Source organism: Zingiber officinale, chromosome 7B (assembly GCF_018446385.1).
Source record: "Zingiber officinale cultivar Zhangliang chromosome 7B, Zo_v1.1, whole genome shotgun sequence".
Taxonomy (NCBI): domain Eukaryota; kingdom Viridiplantae; phylum Streptophyta; class Magnoliopsida; order Zingiberales; family Zingiberaceae; genus Zingiber; species Zingiber officinale.
In genome coordinates, this window is record NC_055999.1 from 109,288,386 (window position 1) to 109,303,397 (window position 15,012).

General features: G+C 37.2%; 2 protein-coding genes across 3 annotated transcripts; both read left to right on the plus strand.

Moving 5' to 3' along the window:
• The first annotated feature begins 5,014 nt into the window (after nt 1-5,014).
• On the plus strand, nt 5,015-5,657 carry LOC122006847 (glutaredoxin-C9-like). The gene has a single exon (XM_042562500.1). It carries the CDS (start codon nt 5,082-5,084, stop codon nt 5,553-5,555), a length of 474 nt encoding a protein of 157 aa, XP_042418434.1. The 5' UTR covers nt 5,015-5,081; the 3' UTR covers nt 5,556-5,657.
• Nucleotides 5,658-5,795: 138 nt separating this feature from the next.
• LOC122006846 (pentatricopeptide repeat-containing protein At2g13600-like) lies at nt 5,796-9,872 on the plus strand. 2 transcript variants are annotated; one of them, XM_042562499.1, is made up of 3 exons: nt 5,796-8,961; nt 9,041-9,174; nt 9,238-9,872. In XM_042562499.1, the coding sequence occupies exons 1-2, from the start codon at nt 6,708-6,710 to the stop codon at nt 9,055-9,057; spliced, it is 2,271 nt and encodes a 756-aa protein (XP_042418433.1). In that variant the 5' UTR covers nt 5,796-6,707; the 3' UTR covers nt 9,058-9,174; nt 9,238-9,872. The 2 variants fall into 2 exon arrangements, with proteins under 2 accessions (XP_042418433.1, XP_042418432.1); XM_042562498.1 differs by having other exon boundaries at nt 9,249-9,872.
• The last annotated feature ends 5,140 nt before the right edge of the window (nt 9,873-15,012 follow it).

Below are 15,012 nucleotides of genomic sequence, written 5' to 3' on the forward strand. Positions count from 1 at the left end.
CTTCTTGTGGATGTTGTATATTATTGTGTGAGTTTGTACAAGGCTTCTCCGCCTTCGGCTGCGACCGAGAATGAGTGTTTTGATTAGTGAAGTGTGTGTCGCGTGTGGATCCTTAGATTAGTTAACTCTTCTTGAGGTGAATACCAAGTAAATCCCTTGTTTTAGCATTGTAAGTTTGTTTCTTATTCATTCCGCTGCACATCATCACAAAGAAGCAAGCAACGAAACGCGCGACGAGCTATTCATCCCCCCTCTAGCACCAAAACGACCCTAACAAGTGGTATCAGAGCAAGGTTGCTCTTTATCGGAATCATCGTCGGAAGGCTCTAATACTAATTGTAGGATCAAAAAGAAATTAGATATCTCCACAATAGTATGATATTGTCCACTTTGGGCCTAAACCCTCATGGTTTTGCTTTTGGGTTCTTCCCAAAATGTTTCATACCAATGGAAATATCTTTCTCTTATAAACTCATGATCTTTACCATGTGTTTTCAATGTGGGACTATGTTTGCAACCTTGCAACCCCAACAATTCCCCCCTCAAACAAAGGAACACAGGCTTCTCATGTCCGATCCTCGACCCACCAGGTCTTCCTGCCCCTCGATCCACCCAACCTACTAGGACTTCCTGGCCTAGCTGCAACTAGGACTTCCTGCCTGGTGTCTAGTCATCTCGATCTGAATATAGGAGCCCCACTTTCTTTTTGTTCGAGGTCAATATTGTACCCACATGACTCAATCAGACCATAGCTCTTATGCACAGTCGGCGATTAAACATTCCGACAGTCCGGTCTCTGATACCAATTATAGGATCAAAAGGAATTTAGATATCTCCACAATGGTATGATATTGTCCATTTTGGGCCTAAACCCTCATAGTTTTTCTCTTGGGCTCTACCCAAAAAGCCTCATACTAATGGAGATATCTTTCTCTTATAAACCTATGATCTTTTCCATGTGTTTTCAATGTGAGACTATGTTTGCAACATTGTAACCCCAACAAAGCTATGCCGTGGAAAGTCCTAGTGAGTGAAGCTATACAGTGAAAAATCCTAAGGGACGGTAAACCTAGGTAATGAGAAATCTTGGAGGAGTGAACTCCAAGCATGTGCATCGTCGACCGGACCAACGAATCTTCAATACTGCTAACACTGTTTTACTTTAATATTTTATATCTATTGTGCTAACTTGGTGTTGCAAGAAAGTCTTAGTCGATCAGACACTAAGTAAGACCAGAGAAAGTCTAAACAAGTTTGGAAGACTAGATGTTTAACAGGTAAGGTTAGGTAAATAACTCGAGAATAAAGATCCAGTGAGGATAAGTCTCAATAGGACTGTAGGCACTAGTCTAACTTAGATTCATTTTGAAAATCTAAGTTGAAACCAAGATTAAATCTTGATCATGCCAAATAGGATCTAATTCATAAATTTTAGTATGCTAACTCTATTTTGTAGGACTGACATGTTTTGTAAGAGTTATAATAAAAAAATAAGCTTTTAATGAATAGTGCTTGAGGTGCCTTGGCGAATTGGAGGCGTTCTAAGTAAGGCACTGGATGCGCCTTGGATTGATTAGAGGCGCCTCAAATAGGATTGGAGGCACCCTTAGAGGATTAAAGGCACCCCAAGGTCAATAAACAACAATAAACTCGATCGAATCAGCTTGAATGGAGGTGACCTAGGCCATTGGAGGTGCCTCCAATGTAGGTCAAGAAGGGTTCAACTAGCTCTTTACACGTCACTTCTGAACAAGCTTCTTTGGTCATTCTGTTGCGTCGTCTCTTTGCTACCGCTCTGTTGCGACCTTGCTACACCCAACTGTTACAGTTAGAGCGTCGCCGACCTCGAGCTATGAATTATAACTACTAGAAGTGTCAATAAAAGTGTATTTTCAGTTATTATTATACCTGCATAGGAAAATGTTTATTGTTACACTTTCCTCATTTCTATTAGGGGTGTCAATTCGGGTGGGTTGGGTTGGGTCGGGTTGAGTTTTTTTTTAACCCAACCCGAACCCGAGTTCAACCCAAAACACTTAAACCTGAACCCGACCAACCCGATCAACCCAAAGTCGACCCATATAACCCGAAAATCAGATTGAAAATGATTTTTTTGGGTTATTTTCTCTATAATTATTCACTTTTATCTCAATACTTCATCATTATTATACAAACATGATATTAATATACATAAAAACAACTAAATTTTTAAAATAAAATTTGATTTAACCCCAAAAAATTCCACAAAATCCTATATTTAAGTCAACCCGGGTCAACCCGAACCCGACTCGACCCAACTCGAAATTTTTTAACTCTCCAACCCGAACCCGACCCAAACTCGAAAATGCCCAACCCGAACCTGATTTTTTTCGGGTCGACTCGGGTTGGGTCGTCGGGTCGGGTTCATTTTTGACACCCCTAATTTCTATAATCGACCTCTCTGCTTGAAGATTTTTTGGAGGAGAATTTAATAGATTACCTAATTGATACAGTCTAAGGGGTCATGAGTCTTAGAGTAGGAGTAGTTGAAGGCTTCAAACTAAATAAAACCAACTTGCGTACTTATTTTCCACTATGCTTTTATTATCTAATTTTTTCACTACATACTTAGTTTATTTTACAAATTTTCAAAACCGAACAGAAAAATTTTAAAACTAGATTCACGCCCCCCTCTCTCGTTTATTTTAATCATAGGTGACAATTAATCCTGCCACGTGAACAGGTGCCCTTAGGTGCATATGCGGGCGCGCACCAGGGCGTGTGTAGCATAACATGTCTCTTTATATATATAAAGAGTTTCATTACTTTACACACTCATCCATGAGCACCTAATATTTTTTATTTTTTTATTTTCACTTCCTTTAGCTTTAATACTATACCTTAAGTCCTAAAAAAATTTATTTATTTTTTAAAATTAACACTAAGTGCTCACGGGATGTTCACGGATAGGTGTGTAAGATAACATTTCACTATATGAGTTTTGTTATCTTGCATACTCATCCGTGAACTCCCTGTGAACACTTCATGTTAGTTATTTTTTTTTAAAAAAAAAATCACTTTCTTTCGCTTAATTGCTAAACTCTAAGTCCTAAAAAAATTTAATACTAGGTGCTAACGGATGAATGTGCAATATAATATTTCACTATATATATAAAGTTTTGTTACTTGTATGCTCATCCGTGAGCAACTTGTGAAGATCTAGTGTTATTATTATTATTATTATTTATAATTTTTATTTCCTTTAGCCTAAATATTAAACCTTAAATCTTAAGCCCTATTTTTTAAAACAAAAATTAACACTTATAAGATGGTTGTGTAGAGTAACATTTCACTATAAAAGTTTTGTTACTTTGCACATATATTTATTTGCAACTCACGAACATCTAATGTTAAATTTTTTTTAAAAAAAAGTATTTTTTTTTTATCTAAACACTAAACCTTAAATCTTAATAGTATGTGAAAAATTTTTATGGGACTAAGTCAATTATCCTAAGATTTAAAGAGTCATATATCTAATTCCAATTAAAAAAATAAATCCTAAACACCAGGTGCTCATGATTTAGTATTTACAATAAAAGAAATATTTTTTTATAAAAAAATTAACATAAAATGCTCATGAATTTTCATAGATGAGTGTTTATATATATTGGAAATATAAAGTTTTGTAAATAGTGTCTAACACAAATATTTTTAATAAATAAAAATGCATTTTCATTTTTAGTATATTGCTTCACTTAATTTAAAAAAAACATTATGAATAAGAATTTAAAATATAAAAATTGTTTAAAATATTTTCATTAGTTTCATCAGTAATGAATTACTAACTTTTAAAAATTATTTTTATTTAAATATTTGCCTACACTTATATGAATTACTAATATCACGAAATTAAGCAGATGTTTCATGATCTCACGGCGTACGTCAATCGATGTCGGCAATGGCACGTCAACCACATCCGATCCGATATTCCTCATTTCTTACGTGGACGATTTTGAATCGTCAGATCCCTCACTAACCGGCCCGCCACTGATGATGTAACTCGTGCGTTGACCGGAATGTGTGTTAACCGGAGGCGCCAATCCAACCATCTTCTTTATTCTAATACTATGTGGAGTGGACCTGATCTGGTCCGATTTGTCCGAATGCGAAATTAGAATTATAAATAAATTGAATCGAGTTAAATTTTAAAATGTTGAAATTTATTTGATAAGATTATCAAGCTATGTTAAGCTGAATTTAAAATAAATTAAAATTTTGAAATAATTATTTAAATTTCGTTTGATTTATTTGTTATGAGTTTGAGATTGTTGAAATTTAACTTGAGCGTGATTCATTTATATATTATCAAATTCTTAATTCAAATTTATTTGATTATTTAATATTTTTAATTATTTAATTGATTATCATATTTATTTATTTATTTATTATATTTTATTTTAATATTTATTTAACATATTAAAAGAATTTTATTAATAAATATATTTTATAAATAATATTCATGAATATTAACAAATTGAATATATATACACTCAAATTTATTTATTTAATTAAATTAATTAAATTTATTTAATTAATTAATTATATATATTAAATAAATATAAATAAATTTTATCAAACTAAATTTCATATTTATTCACTAATGTTCTTTTACAATCCTACGCGAAATATGGGTAGCTGAACGAAAGAGAGCCGATCCTCCTGCAGGTTTGCTGATGTCATCAGACTCGAGGTAGGTTTGCGCGTGGGATCCGCTGGGAACGACCGAACGAGTGACGGTGACGTCATCCGAGTGAGGGAGGGGAGGATAGCATGTTGACAACCCGGGTTTGCTGATGTCATCAGACTCGAGGTAGGTTGCGCGTGGGATCCGCTGGGAAGGAGTGACGGTGACGTCACCCTGGGGAGGCGGTGGTTTTGCAAGTTGACAGCTGCTTGCTGACGCCATAGGATGTGCGTTACGTCATCCCCACGGCGCTTCTGTTTCTATATATTCCTCCTCTCTCTTCTTTCCATTTCCGTGTCTCGTTTTCCCTCAATTTTCTGGAATTCATCGGAAAAAAGGGGTAAAGAATTGCAAAAGGATGCAGGAAGCGATCCCGTACTCCTCGGCCCGGCCGCGCTACGGGGGGCGCTTGACAGCGCCAGGAGAATTTTCGACTTTGCCGACGTCTTCCTCGTCCTCCCCCTCCGCGTCCCTTTCCGGGGTCGACGGCGAGGCCGCTGGGGCGATGAGGGTGGTCGTGGCGGAGAATCCGGTGGTGGTCCTCGGCCGGAGAGGCTGCTTCATGTGCCACGTCGCGAGGCGGCTGCTGATCGGGCTGGGGGTCAACCCAGTGGTGTGTGAGTTCGGGGAGGAGGCCGCTGAGGAGGCGGCGGCTCTGGTGGAGGGGACGGCCGAGATCCAAGTCTCCGATGGGGATCTTCAGCGGCCGCTAATTCTCCCTGCGGTGTTCGTGGGGGGAAGGCTTCTCGGCGGTCTCGACCGACTCCTCGCCGTCCACATCACCGGCGAGCTCGTGCCTATCTTGAAGGAGGCTGGAGCTCTCTGGCTCTAATTGACCTTTAATTTCTACCCTTTGTATATTACTATGAATTTGGAGGCCTTCTACGTTTTCCGACCATTTCATTTCATCACAATTCAAGAAAAATTTCTTTTATGATTTTTACCAGCATCAAAAATTTTAAAATGAAATAAAAATGTTGGAAAGATTGATCCCATTAATATTAATCAAAGATAAAATCTATTTTTTTTTTCAAATAAAATATCCATTTTAAATTTTTTATTAGAAGAGTGTTGCAGCTATAAAACTATGGCATGTTATAGTAATTAGAAAATCTTCTGTTATAAGTCTAATTCTTATCATACTAACTATAAAATCATAATTGCTATAAGGTTATAATAATTATGATTTCGTAATTATTATAATATAAATTATATATTAATACAATTGAATTAGTGTTATAGAAGTAACAAATAATGTGTCTGATCATTTTGGAATTTAAACAGGAGATAATAATGGTAATAATAAAAACAGTTAGGTAATTACATCTGGGTTGTTAGTGGGATAAGATGTTTTAATAAAAATAAAAAAGAAACACCCTTTTATATTTCAAAAAATAGGAATATTTTTTTGACTTTTGACCCTTTTTTTATTACGATTCAACCAACCAACGGCGGCATGGAGTGAAACCGAGCGCATCATCCACGTCCACTTGGCTGTGGAGTCGTTAGCCAAAAATTCGTTGACTTTGACTTTGGAGATGTTAAAAGCCGACGATGACCATAAATGCGTCATCAGGGAAGGTATAAGTTTGACTTTGGGTATGTGAAAACGAAAAGATGTCCCTAACTAATTGACGGCCTTATGCATGAAACGTACTGCATGACATCTTATTTTTTTTATTTTTTTCTAAATCCAAATTAAGCCCTTCTAATTAATTATCCTAAAAATAAACGATCCGATATTGTAAAAGTTTCTCAATCAGAGTAAATCGCACACGCCATTCCATAGTCAGTGGATTGTCTTTTCTTAAAAAAATTTAATTTCGTAGTACGTCATAATGAAGAATTGTGAATACCTAATTAACAAGCATCTTACCATTGGACCGGGCAAATCTTACGTATTGTTGACACGTTCCGGTCGGTTTAATTTTTAAATTCGGTTCGGTTCGGTTCGGTTCGACAACGCAGCGGAGCTCTTGACGAAATGCACCACCCGAATCCTACGGCCGCACGAGCCGCCGTCACTTCCCTTTCCCGAGCAGCTCAATCGGCCAAAGCACGCCCAGTCTCCGACGCCACCCACCGCGATCCCCGCTGCCTCAGCGCCGTCATCTCCGGCCTCGCCCTTGATGGCCGCCCGCTGGAAGCTCTTCGCCTCTTCAAATGGTTCCAGACCTCCGCCCTCGACCCCGACGAGTTCACCCTCTCCAATGCGCTCTCGCTCTCCGCCAATCTCAGCGCGCTGGACCAGGGAAGGCAGATCCAAGCTTTCATCTTCAAGAAGAATCTACCCATGGACGTTGCCGCCACCAACTCGCTCATCAATCTCTACTTCAAGTGCGGCAGCGTCGCCGACGCGGAGAAGGTGTTCGACGGTATGCTTCTGAGAGACGTCTACACTTGGACTGCGATGGTCTCGGGCTACGCACACAGCGGCAGATTAGAAAGGGCCATGACTTTTTTCGAGACGATGCCCGCTAGAAACACTGTTTCTTGGAACTCGATGATCAATGCTTATCAGAGAGAAGGGTGTCATGAGATGGCATTGGAATTGTTTTCCATAATGAAGACGCAAGGAGAGGCCTTGAGTGAGCTAACATTTGTTGCGGTTCTGAAGGCATGTGCAAGTCTTCAACAATTGGAGTACGGTGAGGGAGTTCATTGCTGCTTAGTCAAATTGGGATGGGTGAGAAGTATGCTCGTTGGGAGTGTGTTGATGGATATATATACAAAATGTGGTGGTTTACAAGAAGTTCAGAAAGTTTTCAATGATATTGGAGAGCATAATGTTATCTCCTGGTCTATCTTATTGGGAGGGTATGCTCAGAATGGGAGCATTTTGGAGGCTGAGGTGATATTTAAAGAGATGCCGGAAAAAAATGTGCGAACATGGAATTTAATGATTGATGGTTATGTGCGGAACGGGATGCTTGACAACGCTTTTGAACTGTTTGTTGATATGTTGAAAGTTGGCATGAAGCCAAATAGCTTTACCTTTACGAGCCTCATAAGTGGATGCTCAAATCCAGAACATACAAGAATTGGCAAGAAGTTTCACGGCTATGTGGTCAAAGGAGGCCTGGAATCAGAGACTCCAGTATGCAGCTCCTTGATTACAATGTATGGTGAACACAGAAATATTGGTGATGCTTGTTCAATTTTTGACATGATGGTTTCTCGTGATGTAGTTTCATGGACAGCTATGGTTGCTGCTTACATCTCTTATGGGAATCTAGATGCAGCTCTTGACATCTTTGATAGAATGCCAAGTAAGAATCTAATATCATGGAACACAATGATGTTTGGGCATTTGCAGAAATGTCGAAGCTTGGAGTTCAACTCTCTCAATGTGATGAGGAACCCACCTGCTCTGCTGTTCTTCTATCGTATGGAAAAATCATCTGTCAGAGCCAACCACTTCTCCTACAACTGTGCCTTGAGTGTTTGTGCTAACATTGGTGCTCTAGAACAAGCCAGAGCAATCCACTGTAGGACTGTGAGAAGAGGATATGAATCTGACCTGGGAGTAGGCAATGCTTTGATCACTGTTTATGGAAAATGTGGAGCTCTTGATGATGCTGAAGTATCTTTTAAATCCTTGATATATCCTGACATGATATCTTGGAATGCCTTGTTGACAGGGTATTCACAAAATGGACATGGAGATAAAGTTCTTGACATCTATGAGAAAATGCAGAAATCAGAAGTTGCACCAAATCATGTCACTTTCATAAATTTACTTTCTGCATGCAGTCATCTGGGAATGATAGAGAAAGGCCTGGAGTTCTTCGAACGGATGGAGAAAGATCACAATGTTAAACCCACAAGGGAGCACTACACTTGTATCGTAGATCTCCTTGGTCGAGCTGGTTATCTGAGAGAGGCTGAATCTGTTATTGGAAATATGCAAATAGTACCTGATGCAGTGGTGTGGGGAGCACTACTGGGGGCTTGCAAAATGCATGGAGATCCTGAGATGGGTAAACGAGCAGCTGACCAAATTGTTCTTCTGGAACCAGATAACAGCTCCGCTCTTGTTGCATTGGCTGAAACATTTGCAGCTGCAAATATGTGGAAATATGTAGTTGAAGTGAGAACATTAATGAAGGAAAAGAAGCTTCTTAAGGAGCCAGGAATCAGCTCAATTGAGATAAGAAATCAATCTTGCATGTTTCTGTCTGCTGATCCTTGCAGGCAGGAAAAGGATTGCATCCATGACATGTTGAATAGCCTTTATGGTAACATGATTGAAGGAAAATATACATTAGATTCTGAACTTGTGGCTTTTGGTTGACTGTGGTATAATTTATTCAATAGAAAAGCTGATCATATAGAAGTGCAATTAACGAAGGGACCACGGAATAACCATTTGAATGTGATCTTGGGAGAATAAAGATTCTCCACCGGCTGTGACAATAACAGGATATTTTTCTTAACCACGACTTCAACAGGTATTTTAAAGTAATGTCAATTGTTTTCTGTAATGTTTTTATTATGTCACAGGCTTTGAATAGTGAGTTTGCAGGATTCCTCTCCTCATGGTCAACTGAATCAGATACCTATTCTTGGTGGCTCACCATCACTCTCAGAATGATACAAAATCACACCAGCATCATGGGGTAAAAATTATTATACAAAGAACAACTGAGTTTCCTCTATAACATTGAAATGGAATTAGGAGATGCTCGGTGTTCCAAAATATTTAACAAACAGCTTGCTTGTTTGTGTGATCTTTTGAACTTCGAACGTGACTAGCAGTAACTGCTCTGGAAGGTGATTTATCTATCTGCTTATTCCTGCCAAAATGCCTTGATCCAATCAACTTCTTTGATTTGTGGCTGTTAGCTAGCTGAGGGGGACACTTGGGAAGGGTTTAATCTTGTAGAGAGAAATGAACATTAGGAGGTATGTTGAGGTGCACATCAATCATGTTATTGATAGTTGACATTGCATATGCCCAGTATGAATGTCAAAACTTGTGTGAGATTGATTTCTTAGTATTACTCTGTCAACTCCTCCATTTTTGTGTGGCAACATTCACCCGTTAAATACAGCTGTCCATGCAATTTTGATGCTTCTATGTTAGGATGTTATGTGTTGATAGAACTATGAAGAATTCATTTTTGAAAACAGTCCAAGTGAATCTGTCTTCTTGGTGATTATGTTAATTGGTTAAAAGGCTAGAAAGTTAAGTTCCCTCCTCGAGGTTGTGATCATGTGAGGTTTATGACACCATTTTGAAAAGGAGCATAAGACTGCGGAAGTCCAGGTTAATAAATCCATTGACCTCCTTCATTCTTCTTGTAGCAAACATGAGACTGGGCCACCTTGCATTTCATCCTTTTGTAGTATCAGCTCCAGATCATGAGAATGCACTTTTTGTTCTGGCAATTCTATGAATAATCACTTTGGTAACCTAAAGATGCTCGTGAAGTATGTTGCGATAACCAATAAGACACTTTTCACTTAGACTATTTGTTCTGCCAAAAAAGAAACGAATCTTCGAAGGTGCTAATCATTTGGATTTTATTGAGAGGATGAAGCTGGCTTTATGCTAATAGCTTGTTTACAGAAAGGGCAATCCAAACTTTGATGGAGTTTCGTTCAGAAGCCTTATAATAAGAATGCATGAAAAAACATGGAATTCAGGTTATTGATTGTAATTGTAGCAAGTGATGGGGTATTTCTCCCATGTAGCAAGGGCTCAATCCCTAGCAAGAACACTTGTAGGGATTGAATTTTTGATGTACATGGGTGAAGTGGGCGGTCACATTTTCTAGATTTATTTGATGGACAGAAAGAGTCCGACCGTCTATCCAATGACTAGTATGATTGTAATATATATATATATATATATATATATATATATATATTAGTGAAAGTCATATATATATATATATATATATATATATATTTGTGAGTGACTTTCACTGAGTTTGGATGCCCTGAGTGGATTTTGGTCGCTCAAGGCATCCAGGAGTAGTCCGGGCGCCCAGACTCATTGAGAATCACCTATCGGTCGCCCACTAACCTGCACACTCTTACTTGAGCGACAGTAGAGGACATCCAACATGGATGATTTGACGTGGTCAAAATTATTATTATTTTTATTTCTCTCTTATCTACAAGCAATTCTTTTCTCTCTCCTGCATGCAAACAACTTTTTTCTTTTTTCTACATGTAAGGTGATACTGATTTCTACAAATTAGCACAAGGTGGTGCTAGTTTGTATTGATCTTTAAAGACCATCACTAGTGCTGGTTTGAAACCAACACCAGCCAACACCGATGTGGTGTTGGTTTCTATAAACCAGCACCAACGTGTTGGATTATTAAGACACTAGAGGGGGTGAATAGCGTTCTTCGCAAATCACGATTAAAAACAAGTTACGTAGCGGAAATAACAATAAGGAGAAGGAAAGGAGAAAGAAAAGTCCAGCGCTAACACAGGTAGTTTTTATTTGGTTCGGAGCTTTCGACAACTCCTACTCTAACTCTGTACTATCGAGTGCTTTCGTTGGATAATCCATTAATAGTTCGAATGATTACAGAATTTAAGTAAAGAACTATAAGAAAATGTTACTGACAACATGGAACATAAATAGATCTCGATCGTCGATTGTCGGAGGAGCGTTACAGCATCGTAAGAGTTTTTCCGGAGCAGCACGTAGGAATGAAAGTCGTAGAAAAAGTTATTCTCAAGTTGCTGGTCGAAGACCTTTATATAGTTTCATTTCGGGTGTTTGGAACCCCTCCGGGTGCTTGGACCACTGCTGACATGGTGATCTCTCGTCGAAACTTGATTCGTCAAGTTTATCCACTTCTAAGCGCCCGAACCCCCTCCGGGTGCTTGGACCGTTGACGTGGGTATGATCGGTTGTCGTGCTCCAACTCAACTTGGGGATGAAATTTTTGGTCCAGGCGCTTGGACCAGCTCCGGGCACTTGGACCGTCCAAGTGCCTGGCTAGGCCGCCCAGGCGAGGTTAATCCGGACGCCTGGACTCCGAGCACTTGAACCCTTTCCAGGCACCTGGACTTTTTTTTTTAGCAACTTCTTTTCCTGCAAAAAAGAGTTAGTCTAAACAACAACAAAATATGGTTATCCTGTAAAACCATGTTAGCACAATATAGTAGAATAGTAGTAGTAATTAGATCATGTCTCCTCGATACCATGATCTAGTAAAGGTCTCAACTTAGGTTTCCCAAATGGACCTAAGTTGAATCGATACGTACAGTTTCTTCAACCGAGAACGTGTCCTCACTGGATCTCTCCTCCAGTTGCTTACTTACCTTTGACCCACCAGGTCTTCCCGTCAGTTGTCAGGTCTGCAGACTCAATTAGATTTTGGTCGATTGTCAGGTCCCGCGGATCCAATCGGACTTCCAACTAGATATTAGGTCCCACGGACCTATCTGGACTTCGCACCGGCTATCGGGCCCTGCGAACTTAGCTGGATTTCAACCTGGTATCAAGTCCTTCAGATCCGTTAACTCCTGCACACTTGGTAAAATAATTACACTACAAAACACTCAAACTTTAATTTACTTGTCATTCATCAAAACCTAAACTAAATCATTAGTGCAAATTACACCAACACAACATTCGTGTTGGTTTCTACAAACCAACATAAATGTAGTGTTGGTCTTTAAAGACCAACACCAACACTAGTTTGAAACTAGCATGGGTGCACCAGCACCATGTTGGTGCTGGCCTGGTGCTGGGTTTCAAACCAGCGCTAGTGCTAGTCTTTAAAGATCAACACTACGTTGGTGTTGGTTGGTGATAGTTTCAAACCAGTGCTGGTACTGATTTGTAGAAATTAACTAGTACCACTTAGGTGTTGATTTGTATAAATTAGCATCACCTTATAGATAGAAGAGAGAAAAGAATTACATGTAGATGAGAAAGAGAAATAAAAAATAATAATTTTTGGCCATGTTAAATTATGAATATTAGATGTCATTCATCATCGCGTAGGTCAAAATGCGGAGGGTATCATTTTATATATATTCTTAAATAAGCCCCTAATCCATCTGCTTCTTAAATAAACCCCTAATCCATCTGCATGTTAATGTCATGTCATAACTAGTAGATTACGTGCCTGAGTTGACTAACTGTGGTACTCTCTTAGACCCTAGTTAAAAGTCAGTTTTTTTTGCTTCACTCTTTTCGTAGTGAACTCAATTTGTGAAACACTCTTGTTAGAGTAATGTTAAACACATCACAAACTTTGCAGTGTGAGTGAGGCCCGTCCATTTGCAACTTATTTCACTTTCCTTTCTTGAAATCACTCCTGAAATATATGCTGCTATTTGATCTGCAAACGAAGCAGGCAATTCCTCTAGTTGAGAAAATTTAACTATCCAATATAAATCAACAATATTAGATATACATTTTAAGTCATTATCAATAAAAATAAAACATGTACTATTCTTAAAATTAAGTAGTGGAGTTAATAGATGACAAGTAAAATATATTTATATTTAAGAAGAGAGTAGTAGTATAAGTATCAGGAGAAATATATGATGACTTAGATACAATATGAGATAAGATGATATCAAAGTTGAAAATAATATCTAAAATTGTACTCGGTGAGTCAAATTAGGGGTATCAATTCGGATGGATCAGGTTCGGGTTGGGTTGGAAAATTATTTTTATAAAAAATTTCAATCCGAATCTGAATATAATCCGAAACCCTTAAACTTGAATCTGAACTTGACCAACCTGAATCCAACCCGAATAACTTGATTAAAAATGATTTTTTTGTTATTTTTCTATAATTTTTTTACTTTTATCTCAATACTTCATCATTATCATATTAAGATTGATATTGATATATATAAAAACATCTTAATTTTTAAAATCTAATTTGATTTAACCCTAAAAAACCTTCTAAAATCTAAATTTCGGGCCAATCAAACCCGATTCGAAAATCTCCAACCCGAATCTAATTTTTTTCGAGTCAGGTCGTCAAGTTGAGTTTATTTTAACACCTCTAAGTCAAATGGATATGCACTATCAAATAAAGAATCTTAGTGGTAGAATGAGAAAGTATAAAAGAAATTGAAAGAAAAATGAACAACGTATAAGAAATTATATACTTATATGAACGATGAAAATTTTTTAAAAAATATACAGTAGCTAAGAAAACAGTGAATGAAGTTAAGAATTAAACTTTTGAATGCTTATATAAAAAATTGGATATAAAAGAAATGGAAAGAGATATTTATAGAATAACTAAAATGAGAGAGAAGAAGACAATATATCCTATCCAAATAAGATGTATAAAGATGAATGCAATAGGGTACTAGTAAATGATGAGAGAATAAAAAAATGATGGGAGATATATTTTTATTAACTTTTTAATGAAGGTTTATGTGACCAATTTAACTTGAGTAATTTAAGTATGTCAAATGAGTATAAAAATTTAAATTTTTATCATAGAATTTAAATTTCAGCAGTAGAACAAACTTTAAATAGGATGTAAAATGAAAAAATAGTTGGACTAAATGATTTTCCGATAGATGTATGGAAGTGTCTAAAGAAATAAAGTATTGAATGACTTACAAAATTATTCAACCTGATATTGAAAACTAAAAAAATACCTAATCAACGGAGGGTAAGTATTCTAGTTCCCTTTTATAAAAATAAAAAAGACGTATATGCAAACTATAGAGGTATTAAACTAATGAGTCATACCATAAAATTTTTAGAAAAAAGTAATAAAACAAACTAAGGAGACTACGATGACAAAAATTTAATTTAGATTTATACTTGGAAGGACGACAATAGAAGCTATACATCTTTTTAGATAGCTAATTGAAAAATATTGAAAATATAAGAAAGACCTACATATGATATTCGTTGACATAGAAAAAACTTAAAATATAGTCCCAAGGAAAATTAGATGAAAAATTCTAGAAAAGAGAGGCGTTAGCATAACATATATTGAACTAATTAAGGATATGTATGAGGATGTAATGATAAGAGTGAAATCTTCAAGCTGATTAATCGAAACATTTCTCATAAAGATAGAATTATATCAAGACTCTACTCTAAGTCCTTATCTTTTTAATCATGAAAAACTCACTAGACACATCTAAGATACGGTACTACAGTGCATGTTATTTATAGATGATATTTTTTTAGTAGATGAGACACGTAAATGAATAAATGTTAAACTCGAATCTTAGTAGGAAATAGTAAAAGTGAAAGGTTTTAGGTTTAGTAGAGTAAAGACATAATATATAAAATTTAAGTTTAATAATATTAGACGTAATGAGACAAT